The 15,450-nt window shown below is 37.7% G+C and overlaps 3 protein-coding genes across 8 annotated transcripts; 1 reads left to right on the forward strand and 2 right to left on the reverse strand.

Moving 5' to 3' along the window:
* The first annotated feature begins 544 nt into the window (after positions 1–544).
* Positions 545–7,418, forward strand: LOC111781469 (uncharacterized). Of its 5 annotated transcripts, none has more exons than XM_087119898.1 (14): positions 545–929; positions 1,031–1,199; positions 1,657–1,738; positions 1,871–1,974; positions 2,203–2,329; positions 2,418–2,512; positions 3,954–4,107; positions 5,124–5,204; positions 5,372–5,470; positions 5,557–5,742; positions 6,169–6,306; positions 6,391–6,447; positions 6,691–6,914; positions 7,048–7,187. In XM_087119898.1, exons 2-13 carry the CDS (start codon positions 1,159–1,161, stop codon positions 6,904–6,906), a joined length of 1,380 nt encoding a protein of 459 aa, XP_086976024.1. In that variant the 5' UTR covers positions 545–929; positions 1,031–1,158; the 3' UTR covers positions 6,907–6,914; positions 7,048–7,187. The 5 variants fall into 5 exon arrangements, with proteins under 5 accessions (XP_086976024.1, XP_086976026.1, XP_086976025.1 ...); XM_087119897.1 differs by having other exon boundaries at positions 548–929; positions 6,691–6,825; positions 7,048–7,418; XM_023662072.2 differs by having other exon boundaries at positions 549–929; positions 3,984–4,107; positions 6,691–6,825; positions 7,048–7,418.
* Positions 7,419–7,685: 267 nt separating this feature from the next.
* Positions 7,686–11,177, reverse strand: LOC111781470 (myb family transcription factor PHL7-like). Of its 2 annotated transcripts, none has more exons than XM_023662073.2 (7): positions 10,836–11,177; positions 9,961–10,135; positions 9,695–9,771; positions 9,561–9,603; positions 9,379–9,436; positions 8,758–8,827; positions 7,686–8,471 (listed from the first exon to the last, which is right to left on the reverse strand). In XM_023662073.2, the coding sequence occupies exons 2-7, from the start codon at positions 10,124–10,126 to the stop codon at positions 7,959–7,961; spliced, it is 927 nt and encodes a 308-aa protein (XP_023517841.2). In that variant the 5' UTR covers positions 10,127–10,135; positions 10,836–11,177; the 3' UTR covers positions 7,686–7,958. The 2 variants fall into 2 exon arrangements, with proteins under 2 accessions (XP_023517841.2, XP_086976027.1); XM_087119901.1 differs by lacking the exon at positions 10,836–11,177 and adding an exon at positions 10,274–10,781.
* Positions 11,178–11,749: 572 nt separating this feature from the next.
* Positions 11,750–15,322, reverse strand: LOC111781923 (protein PHR1-LIKE 3). Its single transcript, XM_023662657.2, has 6 exons — positions 14,771–15,322; positions 13,332–13,408; positions 13,173–13,227; positions 12,926–12,995; positions 12,769–12,838; positions 11,750–12,485 (listed from the first exon to the last, which is right to left on the reverse strand). Exons 1-6 carry the CDS (start codon positions 14,967–14,969, stop codon positions 12,015–12,017), a joined length of 942 nt encoding a protein of 313 aa, XP_023518425.1. The 5' UTR covers positions 14,970–15,322; the 3' UTR covers positions 11,750–12,014.
* Positions 15,323–15,450: the final 128 nt, after the last annotated feature.

Here is a 15,450-nt window from a genome sequence, read left to right on the forward strand (position 1 = left end):
ATTTCAACTATGTACAATATCGAGTAAAACTGTTCACTAAGCTATAAATAGCTCCATGACCTAACAAGCTATTAATTATTTAAACTGCAAATAAAAATATAATTTAAGTCGTGAATCATTAAATTTTAATCAATAGAACAAAAAAATAAATAAATAAATAAATAATATTTATTTCACAACCTACCACTTGGCACTTGTCCACGTTTAATGCCAACGTTTAATGATGAATTAATCAAACAACAGAACGTTACCTCTTTACCAAATAATTTGTAAACAAAATTAACTATAATGATTAAAACAATTGCTAAAAGATTAACATTTAAACATTAAATAAAAATTATAACGAGTTAAATTCATTTTTTTATTTTTATAATTTAGTCGTCAAAATTTAGTAACTTTAAAATTAGTAATGAAAAAATGAGCATTAAGATTTATTAAAAAAAATATATCATTAATTTTGATAATAGAGGTGAAATTGTTACCAAATTTAAAGTTATAATAAATGAAAATTCATAAATGGTTATTACATTTAGAAATTAAATTGTTAGTTGCATCTAGAAGAATATGCACTTTGTTAAAGCGAACTGCTGAAGGAAAATCCCATGGCGGCATAGGAACAGCACATCAATGCACCAGAAAGATTCTGGATAATTGTCTCGACGTAACTTCCATTTATTTTCCTATTTTCCTCTTCTGTAGACCATACGATTCTCGAGAAGACGGGCAAGTTTCGAAATCGGGAAGTACTCCGTAGGGACTTTTCAATGATCGTGAAACTCTGGACGAGAAACAGCTGCGTCAAAGGAATTATCACTTCGAGGGGCCACCAGCTGGGTTGCCTTTGTTTGCTGCTGTTTTTGTAGCCGTATCTTTTGGTCTCCTCCTTGACTTCTGCGGATGATTCTGGATCTGGATATGCTTACTACCGAGTAATGTGTTTGTGATTTTGTTCATTCTTTGAGGGTTTCGTCGTTGGTTGATTTTGCTGGGTGGGTTGTTTATGGTGTTTTTTTTTTTTTTGGTTTTGCAGATCGAGAAGTGGTTTTGGTGTTTGAGATGCTTGTGAAGCTTCTTTTTGAAGAATGGTGAACTGAATTTTTGACTTGCGATTTCCATTCCTATGAGGTGGAGTAGCTGTCGGGGACTCTTGGAATCAATATGATGGATCAGTTCATCAATTTTGTTATTCGGCCTCCTAGGTACTTTTTTTTTTTTTTTCTGGTATGCCTTGTTGCTTTGCCGAGTTTTCGCTCTTTTTCTTCACTTCTTGCCAATTTCTTGAGCAATTTATCGAGCTGCTACTCAATTACGTGGCTTTAGTGTAGCCTCTGTTGAGGTTTATTGGGATTTATTGGGAGTGAGTGTCCCATATTGGTTAATTTAGTGGAAGATCATGGGTTTATAAGTGAGGAATACTAACTCCATTGGTATGAGGCCTTTTGGGGAAACCCAAAGCAAAGCCATGAGAGCTTATGCTCAAAGTGGACAATATCATACCACTGTGGAGAGTTGTGATTCCTAACCGCCTCTAGTGAGCACAATTCTTCCGTTGAGATCTTTGTTTGTCTCTGAGGTTTGTGAGCAGCGGAATTACTCCGATTAGTCAACTTTTGTCTCCATTTTTTCTTGATTGAGCATCATATTTTTTCTGTACAGGGCGGATTATAACCCTGATCAATATTTATGGGAGAAAAATTTCACTCTTGCGGGTAGAGCATACCAACGACAGGATTTGGAGGCAAGTATGGATGGAAAAATTCTTCCGTAAATTTTCCACTTTATTCTTGTTGCTGCCTATTTAACACTTTTTTTCCCATTTATTTTATGATTTCTATTCCTTATGTATTAACAATTTTTACCAAACATGCAGCTAAGAAATTCAAGGGGCCATGCCTTGCAATGCAGTCATTATTTGCCTTCACCGATTCCTGAAGATACCCCTCTGCCATGTGTCATATATTGCCATGGTAACAGGTATTAACTCCTTGCAGAATAATCTACTGTTGATAAACGTCCCTGAATCCTGATCATTCTCTGCATTGGAAGATCTCCCTGTTCAGTTTCTTTTCCCTTGTAAAATTTATTGTTGGACATGATTTTGACAACTTGTTCTGTTTTTACTCTTTGCGGTAGTTCTATATGATTTGGACATTCTACGTTAGAAAATTCGTAACTGAGTTTGTTCTTGGGACAATGCTTCAGTGGATGTAGAGCAGATGCTAATGAGGCTGCTGTCATCCTACTTCCATCAAATATTACTGTTTTTACGCTTGATTTTTCGGGTTCAGGCTTATCTGATGGAGATTATGTCAGCCTTGGTTGGCATGAGGTATGTATCTATTAACTATACATCTTGGTTTCAGTTAATTGAGGGTCTGAATCTGAAATATCTTAAACTATGACTTCAATGATGCAAGAGAGATGACCTCAAGGTTGTGGTGACATACTTAAGAAGCAACAAACAAATATCCCGTATAGGTCTCTGGGGAAGATCCATGGGTGCTGTAACTAGGTATGTTGAGTCATATTCTTTAGCATGCTGTCATCACTATATTGTAGGCCTTGATGCTTTAATTTGTCATGGAGTTGATCTTAGAGCAAGGCTATGAAGTGTAACTTTTTAGGTGTATTGAGTTTAGTTTGTTCTCCATGTACTTAATCTGTTCTGCCCTTATCTTTTGACCGACCGATGTACTGTACTCCTTAGCTGCCCACTAGTGGCTCAAACTTGTAGGTGAGGGCGGAGGGGAGTTAGATATGTGGAGGAATTCTGCAACTTCTCTCAAGTTTAATATAATTTAATTCCCGTAATGTTGTTTATTTTTAAATTGAAACCTTCAATTTGTAATACATCCTCATACTATTGATGAAGCTTCTACCCGCTAACAACCTTACTTTAGCAGATGCCCCCTCCCCCCATAGTAATGGAAAGTTTACTTGGTCTGATTAGAGAAAATGCTATTCATACTCTTATCTTTGGTTTTCTTGTTGCTAATAAGTTGTTCGATATTTAGACATTCATGAGAGTTGAGACTCTGGGGTAGAGCTTTCAAACCACTGGGACCTTGCTTCTTTCAGCATCAATTTTAAGACAGAAGAAAGGCTAGCCTAGTCACTCAAGCTCCCCGGCTAAACTGTCCCATTTGAGACCTTGATTGTCTGGTCCCAAGTATATGGGCTCTACTAGGCTCTTGACAAGGGCCCAGCGATTGCCCTGGGCAAGGAACTCTTGTCCTTCTAGAGGAAACCCTTCTTTTTAAGGGAGATTTTTGGGTCCCGATTTCTCAGTAGCAAAGTGTAGTCTTCTGATAGAGTGAGATTAAGTGGGTCACAATTCTGTTTTTTATTGGAGTGTAGGATTGATGTTGGCCGTTTGTGGAGATAGTAAATGTTGGCTTCTTTTCATCAAACAAATACTTTCTCATTTTCTAAGGATATGGTTCAGTTTACTGATAAACCATTCAAAATCTGCCTTAAGGTATGAAGTTTTAGCTATTCTGTTGATGCTACTAGCGGCGGGGATGGTTGGGGTGTCTTGTTTTGGGAGGATGACGGAAGGGCGTCCCTTTAAATAAATGGATCTAGATGCCCAATTGGCAAGTACTTTTGATATTATTGTGGTATAGAGTTGTGTCAGACATGGAGAAATCCATGGCTGTCAACTTGCTGTTCTTCGTGGAGTTTCAGACATGGAGACCTTTTTTGTAACTATTTTAGTTTGGTGACTCTTAGTTATTTCATTTTATTAGTGGAATTTGTTTCCTAGGTAAAAAAAAAGTATATAAAATCTTGCCGTTTCACTTCTTTAGAATAATTTTCAGGTGCTGCCTTTTCTTTTACTTCGGTGAAAAAAGATGTTCAGTGAATGTTAAAAGATTCAACAGTGGTTTTCTTTATTTATTTTTTACTTGACTGGAATTTATGATATTTTAAATTTTCTAGGATGTATTCAGTTACCTGAAGCCTTCTGTGCTACAATGCAGCCTTCTATACGGAGCTGAAGATCCTTCCATAGCTGGAATGGTGCTTGACAGTGCCTTTTCTAACCTTTACAATCTAATGATGGAACTAGTTGATGTTTACAAGATCCGACTACCTAAATTCACGGTACAAGATCTACCTTCTTCCACCTTTCACAAACTAGTTTCATCCATCTGCTTACTTCATTGGATGCTGCTTATTGTCTCAATACCGTATGTGTCTGATTCAATGCTTCATTTCTCACAGTCAATCTCTCACAACAATGATCACAACTAACAAGAAAAGTTCTTTTTTTTTTTTTTTTTTTTTTTTTTTTGTATGACTAAATATGGCATTGAGTGGTAGTATGCACGACTTAGAGCCAAGGCTGTGACATAAGTGTTAACAAAAAAGGAACAGTCTTCCTCGGTATAGAGGAGTGTAGAACATCAAACAGAGGGCTCTTTCCCCTCTCTTATAGGTTCTATTTTGGTTTATAGCTTCTCTTGGCTAGATGGTTCAGTTTGGGGAGAGATTGAGCTTCAAAAAAATGATAAATGGTTTTCTCAATCCAAAAATATGTAGCTCCTCAGAAATAATATTCCAAATTCTATCCTCACAGCATTCCTATCACTTTCCTTAACCCTTTCCATCAATAGACAGTTGACGTACAAAGACTGCAGTTTGCTTAAAAGCATTTACTTCAATTCTATCTATTTCTCGTATGTTTAGAATTTTCAAAATTTCATGGACATGTAGACGAGAAGGACGAGATCCACAATTCATATAAATGATTTATAAAGCTTTGTTTCTTCTTCTCCAACTAGTAAAAGATTAGCGTCTTTAAACTTCCTATATAACATCTCTCCAAGAGACTGGTTATTTGTTTTCTTATTGACCTTACTTCCCCTACTTCATCTTAAGCGTTTAACCCTACGAAATGATGGGCGCTTCCAGGTAGAGTATTATTGACAATTATTTTTTGTAATTACTCAGCCATTAATTTGGATTGGGAGTGCGTTCTTTAGTTCTTGAGAAGGGATATATCTTATTTTCCACCTTTGTTTTGGCTTATCCCATGTTACCTCTTTTCTTTCTTTTTTTTTATTTTTTTATTTTTTATCATTAATGAATGGTGACATAATGTAAACTTGATATGCCAGGTGAAGGTGGCTGTTCAATACATGCGGAGGGTAATTGAGAAGAAGGCAAAGTTTGATATCATGAATCTTAATTGCTTACAGGTTTGTCTGATCTAATATTATATTAGAGCTTGCTAGATTGGCTTCTTCATCTTTGTTTTGTGACTCTTTCAAAAGTTTGCCATGGTCTCTACTTGAACTTGAATCAGTGATTCTTTCACTGCAGTGCAGTACGTTTATATATGAACCATTTTTTGAAATGCCACCAGGTGACCCCAAAAACTTTCATTCCTGCTTTATTTGGGCATGCTAATTGTGACAAGTTCGTTCAACCTCATCACTCCGAACTCATCTATAATTCATATGCGGTAATGTACACTTTCGAAAGAATTGTACTTCCTAGATATAAGTTCGAAAATTTCTCAGTTCTGATTCATTTTTCTTTATCATGCAGGGGGATAAAAATATTATAAAGTTTGACGGGGATCATAACTCGTCAAGACCACAGTTCTATTATGACTCAGTTTCTATTTTCTTCTATAATGTTCTTCATCCACCTCAGTTACCTTCTGCTCATGCAAGTAAGCTTGAGAAATATTATGATTTAGGGGATTTGAAGATTGGGCCTGATATGGATGAGGTAAATTTCTGTCTTGGTTCCTTGGAGCAGTACTCTTTTACATTTAATATATGATGTCTTTTATTCATAAGTTATTCTTATTGCTTTTCAATCTTTGATTCCATGACTATGATCAATTGTATGTTCTTTGTTCTCAATTACCTACTGGCTCAACAGTGTAATTTTGTTGCAAAAGGAATAATGTTTGTAATTTGCTAACAAGTTCATTTACTAGCAAATTGGAGAGTATAAAAATATTTCTTTCTTTTGGATTGAAGGGCCTCCTCCTAGGTCCCTAGGCTAGCCCCTATTTAGCTCATTTTGGGCTGTTTCTTTAGGTCTTTTCTTTTTGTATCTGGCCAATGCTGGCCCCTTTGTACTCTTCCATTTATTTGTAAAGGTAGCTTGGTTTTGAGACTGACACAATCATCAACCTTTTGTTTCCAGAATCTAATATATGACATAATATCGAGTCTTCGTTCTACTGGAAATGATGTTGCTGGTTCATCTTCTGCTCCTAGTGTTCCAACCACGAAATCTGTTGGTGACCTTATTTCTGAAATTCCTTCATTGATCACAGAAATTGTACGTCTTAAATTAATTGCCATCTTTTGATTTTTCCTTTACTCACTGCTCAACGGTTGTGATGATTCATCATATCTGTTGCAGGATACCATGCCTAATGACTATAGTTCAATCAACAGCGACGAGCCATCACATCTGCAGGTGGTCTTAATTTACTGTCATTGAAACTTGAATGTGGTTTAAGTTCTTAAATCTCGTGGATGCTATCTTTGCAATTTCAAGTAAAAAAAGCTTATTAGTTTATGGCTTGATGTTTAATGATCAGTATCTATTCAAGCTTTCGCATCTTTCGGATCATGCCTCTGCACCCTAAAAAAAGGTTGATTGATAGTGCAGGCATTGCCATTTGTCATCCTTTAACTGGGGTCTAGTTCCAATTTGTAGGATCAGCTAAATGATGAAACTGAAGAATGTTGCTCGTATACGAGTTCGAATAGAGAAAGCTGGGGTAGATGCTCTTCTCTAGGGGGCAGCGATGAAGAATCTTCTGCTGGCGTGGTTTCTAAGAGTAAATTTAAGGTCTTCTCCCCATCTGATGAATTGAATCCTGTTATGACCATCTCATTTATTAGAAATAGAATAGATATCAGAGGCCAATAACTCATATGGTAAATTTTTGGTTTTAGTCTGGTTCCTTGTTGGGGAATGGGTGGGAAGGATTTGCTTTCAGTGTTCTGCTTAAAGATAGATAGTTGTCAGTGTTATTCTTCTGTGTACATTATATTTCATTAATGGTTACAGGAGACTCTAGAAGTATTTCCAACACCTCTTCGAGGCACCGAAGGTAAACCATCAGATTCGTCAAGAGATGACCAAAAGAAAAAGAAAAAGAAGAAAGTTGCAACGTCCCAAAAGCAGAAGAAATCAAAAACTGAGAAACTAGAAGCCCTTAGTAGACACATTCGGCTTTGCATTTTAAGGCGAGTACATCGTTGAAGATGGTCCTTTATGACGTACCTTGTACCGTACCCACAACAATGTAAAATTCCGGCCATCGTCCCTTTAGATTTTAGCTGTAGCTTCCCCAACCCAACACAACAACAAAAAGAACAAAGTTGGCAGTAACAATTTGAATTCTTGTTAGTTAATTGTCATGTGCGGCTTTTATATCACTTTGTTGCATTGATTACTTTATGTAGGAGTTTTTGCTAATGTTGAGAAGTGCAGAATAGTACATCTTGATTGGAAAGGAAGTAAAATTCAAAGTTTTGGCTTGCTTGGATGCTCTAAAGATCTATTTGGTACTATACGACTCCCTACCTGCATTCGAGTTTGGACCAAACATGTTAGATTTTTCTTTAGAATTCTTATCAAGGGACGTGCAACTCTGCACAAGCTTCAACATCAATCTTCCTTTGAAGGTTTGGCTGTCAACTTAATTCAGTCAACTAGAACAGAAAGGAACATACATTGGATTCAAACAAGAAGTTGCTAGGATGGAAGGGGAAGGTCGATGACAATTCTCTAAGAATAGACATCAGTCCTACTCTGATGATATAATGGTTTGCCAAATATTGGTCCTCAGGAAAGTATTTATGTGCTGAAATATGGCACACGACAGTATATAAAACTATCAAAACTACAGCTAGAGTGAACTGTGGAAGATAACTTGTAAAAACATGGAACACTTGGACTAAATTGAACCTTGTGGTTTAGTCCAACCGATCATCATCACCTATTGACATTCCAGACAAAGGATCGATCGTTTCCCTGGCTAGAGAAACGGGGCGTGATTCCTTGGGAGTGGAGTTCAGACTTGACTCTAGTATTTGATGTGCAAGCATCATCTCTGATTTGGCACATGCACCATCCCTGTACTGCCTTGGCTTCTTCACTGGCCTTGGGCTGTCATCTAGGGAGCCATGGCAACCGGAATCTGGTGTCAATGGTTCGTGATGAGACGGGAAAGAATCATCAATAGAGATACTCTTGGCTCGGGCAGATTCCTTTGATGCTTTCTCTTGGCGAGGAGACTCAGATGTGGGCACAGGTGTTGACGGGTCGTTTTTATCAGTTTCTGGGCAGTTGTCACCAGAAACAGGAGCTGATAAGGGAGAAGCAACTGGAGCTGCTGAAAGAACCCCACTAAGTTTTTGTTGCTCTTCAATTATCTTCTTTAGGTACTTGCCTTGAGCTTCAATCCGTAACTGTAGCTGTCTCTGTACCTGTATAGATATGCATACGATGAAACAGTCAGGTGCTTAGAACACTTGGGCCGTTTTTGAGCCTGTTCTACATCATGGCATCTCATATGCCTTGGAATAAAAAGTTGGACCAATTCACATGCAATCATGACTTTTTGTGAATGATTGTTTGAGGCACCAAATTATGAGTTAAGCTGAGTGTTCTATATAATAATAGGTAAACGCCATGCTCCCAATTGTAGAATATCTGAAATGTCTAGCTGGTATATCTTTTTTTAAAAGAAGAAAGAGAATAACTAGAACGTGCCTCTAATTGTTCATGCAGCCGCTTCTGGACCTCCATCTGCAGCTTAAGTGCTTCAGTGATTTGCATTCCCCTGAAGATAGAAAGAAAAAATAAGGTAATCATAAGTGTATTATTATCATCTTTAACTATCTTGTACTTTTAATCAGGTTGTGAGAAAGTTGAGTTAGAGTTAAAGTCCATCAATCTCTTTATCTCTTATTGTGAGATCCTACATCATGGAAACCTCTTTAGTAGACGCGTTTTAAAATCGTGAGGTTGACTGCAATATATAATGGGTCAAAGCGGACAATATTTGCTAGCGGTGGGCTTGGGCTGTTACAAATGGTATCAGAGCTAGACATCGAGTGGTGTGTCAGCGAGGACACTGGGCCACCAAGGGGGTGAACTGTGAGATCCCACATCGGTTGGAGAGAGGAATGAAGCATTCCTTATAAAGGTGTGGAAACCTCTCCCTAACAAACGTGTTTTAAAATCGTGAGGTTGACGGTGATACGTAACGGACCAAAGCGGACAATATTTACTAGCGCTGAGCTTGAGATTCTGCTTCTGAGTTTATATGTACATCTAACTGCCAATACAACAGAGCTTAATGAGAAGTGTATGGCAAGTAGATCTACTTACGATGAGCCATCAATATTTGATAGAATGTCACCAGAATCCTTCTCGTCAGCCTTTTTCCCTTGCATCAACAATACAACAAAAAGAGTGAACCACTTGTGCACTTCTGAGGTTTTACACAATCGTTGAAAAATTTCGTACACATAAAGATGGAAAAAGAACAATTGGGAACTAGATTCACCTACCATTAGATGAGGAGTCGGGAACGTATTTCGCGAGTCGATATTTCTGGACAGATCCAAGAAAACGAATTAGAAACTTAAACCAATCTTATGTAAGGATAAGAAACAAGTCATAAGTCTGTGAAAGATTACAGTACCTGCAGGTGGCTTTTGACATGGTATATTGTTAAACCTTGAACACCCATTACTCTAAGGACGCCTTTTGGTGTAGCACCTAACAAAGAGATGAAAAATGCACCCATAACACCCTAAGACTCTCATTCCTTAATATGAATAAGAAAAGGAAAGATGTACAAACATGATCAGATTGTTTGACAGTAAGAGATGTTCATCCTTGGACACAATGTGTGCATAAAAAGCTAAAGATGCTAAACATAAAGCCACAAGGGGTTGGTTCACTCACGATCTGGGCCTCCAAGTTGTGCCACTGCATTGACAAATCGTTCGTGAAGGTCGTTTGTCCATCGTAGTCTCTGCTTTGAGGCCGAATTCGAGTTGTTGCTGTTACCATTACTTCCATTTGTGGGTTCCATCAAGCTCGAGTTATGAGCACTTTGTTGTTGAAACATGTGATTTACCTGAAAACAATAAGTGAACAAGTCTAAATGAAGAAAAGAAGTATGCTACTAGAGCATCATAATGAGTTCAACATTCCAATGGAGGTTAGTCATTTTGCTAACATATAGTATTCTGTGGAAAAACCAATGGCAGACAACCTGAAAATATGACAATTCTATTGGGTTTAGTGGGATCTAAAGATGTTTGGACCCATTGTTCTTCAAAGGGAACACTCTTCCTGAACCAAACACCTTTCTTCTTCACCAAAGAAAATAGATTGGAATATGAAATGAAGAAACCCCTCCAAACAACAGATTAATCAATTCAGAAGAAACCCCTCCAAACAACAGATTAATCAATTCAGAAGAAACCCCTCCAAACAACAGATTAATCAAACTTCGCAAACTCAAACCCACGACTTCAAATAAGCTAAAAGGCTACGAACAAATTAATCAACAAAAGGAAAAAAGGAGAACAACGAAGTGGCAGTAGCAAGTGAAGTTAAAAACAAACAAAAGGAATTGACAAAGATTCAAAGGTAGAGAATCAGGGCTAGTTTGAAAGGGATAAGAAATCAATATCCGAAACCGAAGGCTAGAGACATGGATGGGCATTAGAGTTGAAAACTCCGCAAATTGCAAAGCAGAGCAACGACTTGAACAAGAAACCAATGTAAATGTAAGGTAAGATTATACGTTTACAAAGAGGTTAAGAAGATACCTAGATCTACGGCTGCATCCCCCAATATTGGGCGCCACTTTCTGAGTAGCTCTCGAGAGAACAATTGGATTCCCTTCGGTGTCACTGTGTCGCTGCGCTTCTCTCTCCCATGGCCTTCAAAGTGCTCTGAGCAGTCTCATCGGCCCTTTGCCTGGTTTACAGGACGAACGCAAAGCAAAAACTGGTGGAATTTGGGGGTTCATTTTTCATTATTGCATTGGCTCAGCCTTCAATCTCTTCTCCATCACTCACCTTTCGCCATTTCCTTCTTTTTCAGATTAAAAACTTCACCCATTCATAACTCACTTTCGAGTTCGTTCCTTCGTTCCTTCGTTCCTTCGTTAATATTCTACAAAGAATTTATTATGAACAACCAGATAAACATAGCTCCAAAAGTAATTAACATATATTATTGATTAAGATGTAAAAGATTTAAATTTCTAAATTTGAATCTTAAATTTGGTCGGATAAGTTTAAGAATAATTCTTCAAAAAAGAAAAAAAAAATGGAAAATATATTTTGGTTTTACTTTTTCTTGCATATAAATTATTATTATTTTGTTAAGTCAAATCAGAGTAATTTTAACCGAAAGTAAAAAGTAAAAAATAAAAAATAAAAAAGCTGCACAATTATTTTGGCTTGGCTTGTGGTCTTAGTCAAAAAAAGGCTTTGGCAGTTGGGACTTTTCCAGCTCCACCTAATAATAAGAATAATAAAATAAAATAAAAAAGATGAAATTTTTATGGGTGAGACACTTAGATTTCTTTTCCTAAATCCGAGGTTTCCATTGTAATGTTTTGATTAATTATGATTTGCTTGTAATGATTAAAGCAAAAATGACACAAGATTCATTCGTTTTGCCACCATTAATGGAAGACAATGTCTGTTTCACTACTAGCTAGTGAAAGAGGATGTGTTTCCAACTTAACATTACTGATTACATCATGATAATCGAATCGAATCAAATCGGCTAAAAGCTGGATAGGAATTGACTATGTTTGTTCGGACAGCAAAAAGAATGGCTAACTACGTGCATTTCGACGAGTTGTCTACGAACTAAATGACTTGGTTTTATACAAGCTAGGGAATGTTCTTGCTCCAGTTCATGCTAAATTTTTTACAAAGTTGAAAATAGAACATACTTTTCATGAATCATGATGAGTTTTTGTCTGTAGAATTTCATCCCCACATGTCGCACTCGGATACGCCGTGATGATTAATTTGGATGATATTAGCATCTTGTATTCCTTCCCTAGCTTCATCCCAAATCAAAGATGCATTTGCTGAATCCAAGTTAACTATGTTTTTCTTGCTTGCCACGGGAGATTTCTCCATAGTCAATCCCCCAGGACTTTCGTTCGAGGTTAGGCAGCTTTCGGTCGAACAATCAGCCCTTTGGTAAGGAGGATTAGCTTGCAATTCTTCTGTGCCATTTGCTCTTTCCATCCCCTGTGACTGCGAAGCATAGAAACCAAGTGGGTCAATCGAGGAACTTCTCGGGCTCTTATGATCTAGTCCTTGAGACTTCTTGCTGTCCGAGTCCGAAACCGCACCTCCAATGAATTGATCTGCAAGCATTTTACAAGCTCTCTCAAGCATCGCCAAATATCTTCGCTCGGCATCCTGACGAATTCGTAGATGCTTCTCTGCCTGCTCAAATGGTAGTAAGGTCAGCTAGCTGAAGAATGGACCCCAAATCTCAGTAACAACACTTGGAAGTTCCTATCAGATTCAGCAGGTACAAAAATCTCCCTTTCTAGCCATAGCAGTGTATCATACATTTTAAATCAATGATTCGGAACGCACTCGAGCACAAGGATAATCAACTAAGCAAGCAATCTAACAACCAGAAACTTAGCAAATTTGGATCATCACGGAATCTGTCCAAAACCAACATCAAGTTCCATTTCAATGTCAAGGATGGGAATTTTACCTCGACTTGCAGATGTAACTTACTTTGCACTTCCATTTGTGCTCTTAATGCCTCCTTGACTTCATAACCACTAAAATAGAAATCTAAGTTATGAACAATTTGAACTTAAAATCTTGTAACATTCAAGGCATTATCACAAATATCACAAGTATCTTACTCGGTCATTTCAGAAATTGGCAAGTCAGGAGAGAAATTACTGATACTTGGACTTTCTAAAAGATATGCACCTGATGTTCATAGCACCAACCCATGAAGAGAGATTTAAATATTTGGACAGACAGGTTAAAATTTTCAAAAATTAGTAGCTAGCGCGAATACTGATAATGGAGTTGAGTATCAGCAGACTCATGGAGACTTTACATCACATGATAAACAAGGGAAAAAAATAGAGATTTATCCCTTACCATCTTTAGAGGCCTCACCCATATCCTTCCCTGATTGCTTACCTAATCTGTATTTCTGTAATGAAGGAGAGCAAGCATCATGAATACAAATTCACCATGAACTCCAGCAGTATCAGAATTCTTACATAAAAAGATGCCTTTTTAAGCCATTATGATCACCTGGAGGTGGCTCTTCAAATGGAAGAGAGTCAGTCCTTTCACATTCATTGTTCGCATTATTGCTTTTGGTGTAGCTTCTGCACCAAGTGTTCAAATGTCAAACCCTATCATTGGTTAGAATTCAAATACGACCCCATATTCCCCACCCTCGTCCCCACCAAGACATCCAATCAAAGCACGCAAAGCAGACTCTCTGTTGCAAACATGTGGACTTCAGCGGGTTAAGATTCAAACCTCCAACCTCAATGGAAGGAGTTGATACCTTGACTTCTGAACTATGCTCGTCTTGGCACAAGTGGACTTAATGATTACAATCCCGTTTGATTTTTGTAAAGCTACAGTCTTATGGTCAAACATGTCAAACATGTCAAACATGTCAAGCCCTCTTCGCCTTCGGAACAAAATAAGTAACAGATCTTCAAAAAGAGCATAAGAGTTCAATTGACTTCGTCAGATTTATAATTAGGTTTCCTTCAGAAGTCTAAACAGAATTCTTAGTTGCCATTCAGCTTAGATTTATAGAACTAGAGATGCTGCAGCAGATTTTCAAGGAAGAAAACGAAATTTTCTACAGCGATTTGTAAGCCTTTTTCCTGTTTTTATCAACCTTGGAGGTTTTCTCTGTCAGAAGGGTCAATTTGAGCTAATCATCGGATTCTTAATCCAATCATTTCCACTAAAAACACGAACTCTGAATTGTTTCCTAATGAATGTCCAAAGCCCAGTTAGGTGATGCAAGGAATGGTATTAACATCATAATTAAAGTGAGACAAAACAAAGTGACACCCCAACAACATCAAGATCATCCATCCACTTTCTAAATCTACTCAATTTATGAGCCATTTATAAGCACAAACTCCCCTGACAATAATCATTTATGAACATTCTTTAAAGCACTCAAGCTATGTAATCTCACAATATTCCTGAAACCAAGCAATAGAAACTAGCTGAACTTCCGAATTTAATTACTCTGGAATAACTGAGCCTGACCTCCCATCCCATTTGTCTAAAGTCTAGTCCCATGTTCTTTTCTTTTGGGTTCATTAGCCATAAGCTATGTAATTTATACATTTTATACCAGCCCAAATACTGGATGCTCTTCATGGAAGGGGAATCTTTCAACAATATCCCCGAATTATTGAAGCTCCTAACATCAAACTCACCATTTACATTGTTATTCGAAAACCGGTACTAAAATGTAGGCGTTCCAGTGCTTGACCCTGACGGAACACAATTCATTTCAACGCAATAGCCAGGTCTCCTAATTCAAGAGAGCTTAAAATGAAAATCCTAGAGTAAATAGTGCCAACAATAGGTACTAAAATCCAGATGCATGAGAATAAAACCTCAGCTGAACATTACCAAAGCGAACAAAAATCGATTCATTGAAGTAAAAAAGAAGAAGAAGAAGAAGAAGAAGAAGAGGAAAGAGTACTGACTGTTAGCACCACCGAGTTGAGTGACAGCATCGACGAATCGCTCGTGAAGATCGGCAGTCCATCGGAGTCGAGGTTTGGGATCTGAAGTCAAAACGAGACAAGGATCGCCCCTGTGGGGATGAGTGAGGTCGGAAGCAACAGAACCACGGCTGCCATGGATCTGGATATCTCCGTCAGGATTCACAAGTCTTGGAAACATAACCTTCCAAATCGCCAAAAGAAATGCTGAAAGTGAAAATCAGTCAACACCGGAAAGAAACGATGAATTTTGATGTCCAAATTTTCTAGAGATACAAAAGAGAAGATGAAATCTGTTGGGGCATTGAATTACAAAATCGAGCCTCCAATCCCTTTCCAAGAACTAGACGGCGAAAAGGATGTAGAGAAGAAGAAAGAGAGAGAGAGAGAGAAACAGAGGAAGTTGGCACGGATTTCAACGGTTTGTCTTTTTCTGTCATCATCGGCTTCAATGCACCAATTAGTCCTCAAATTTGAGAATGTAATGTAATAAACGACAGCGATTACTTCATGGCAGGGGCAATATGGGAATTCAACATTTTAATAAACGATGACTCCTTTGACTCATTTTCTTTTGAAGTCCGTCCACTTTGATCTCATAACTTTGCTTTAGGCTTCTCCAAAAAAGTCTCGTGCTAATGGAGAGAATATTTATTAATTTA

Source organism: Cucurbita pepo, chromosome 19 (assembly GCF_057944985.1).
Source record: "Cucurbita pepo subsp. pepo isolate OVF chromosome 19, ASM5794498v1, whole genome shotgun sequence".
NCBI classification, from domain to species: domain Eukaryota; kingdom Viridiplantae; phylum Streptophyta; class Magnoliopsida; order Cucurbitales; family Cucurbitaceae; genus Cucurbita; species Cucurbita pepo.

What these genes read in the sequence shown, in the direction of transcription:
- LOC111781923 (XM_023662657.2), bottom strand. Translation starts at nt 14,969, where the DNA reads ATGTTTCCAAGACTTGTGAATCCTGACGGAGATATCCAGATCCATGGC. An exon ending in TCAACTCGGTGGTGCTAACA is followed by an intron (nt 13,409 to 14,770) that starts GTCAGTACTCTT and finishes CACTTGGTGCAG; the next exon opens with AAGCTACACCAAAAGCAATA. An exon ending in CCAATTTCTGAAATGACCGA is followed by an intron (nt 12,839 to 12,925) that starts GTAAGATACTTG and finishes TTTCTATTTTAG; the next exon opens with TGGTTATGAAGTCAAGGAGG.
- LOC111781469 (XM_087119897.1), top strand. Translation starts at nt 1,159, where the DNA reads ATGATGGATCAGTTCATCAATTTTGTTATTCGGCCTCCTAG. An exon ending in ATATATTGCCATGGTAACAG is followed by an intron (nt 1,975 to 2,202) that starts GTATTAACTCCT and finishes ACAATGCTTCAG; the next exon opens with TGGATGTAGAGCAGATGCTA. An exon ending in ACGAGCCATCACATCTGCAG is followed by an intron (nt 6,448 to 6,690) that starts GTGGTCTTAATT and finishes TCCAATTTGTAG; the next exon opens with GATCAGCTAAATGATGAAAC.
- LOC111781470 (XM_023662073.2), bottom strand. Translation starts at nt 10,126, where the DNA reads ATGTTTCAACAACAAAGTGCTCATAACTCGAGCTTGATGGAACCCACA. An exon ending in TCAAATATTGATGGCTCATC is followed by an intron (nt 8,828 to 9,378) that starts GTAAGTAGATCT and finishes TTCTATCTTCAG; the next exon opens with GGGAATGCAAATCACTGAAG. An exon ending in GGCTGCATGAACAATTAGAG is followed by an intron (nt 8,472 to 8,757) that starts GCACGTTCTAGT and finishes ATATCTATACAG; the next exon opens with GTACAGAGACAGCTACAGTT.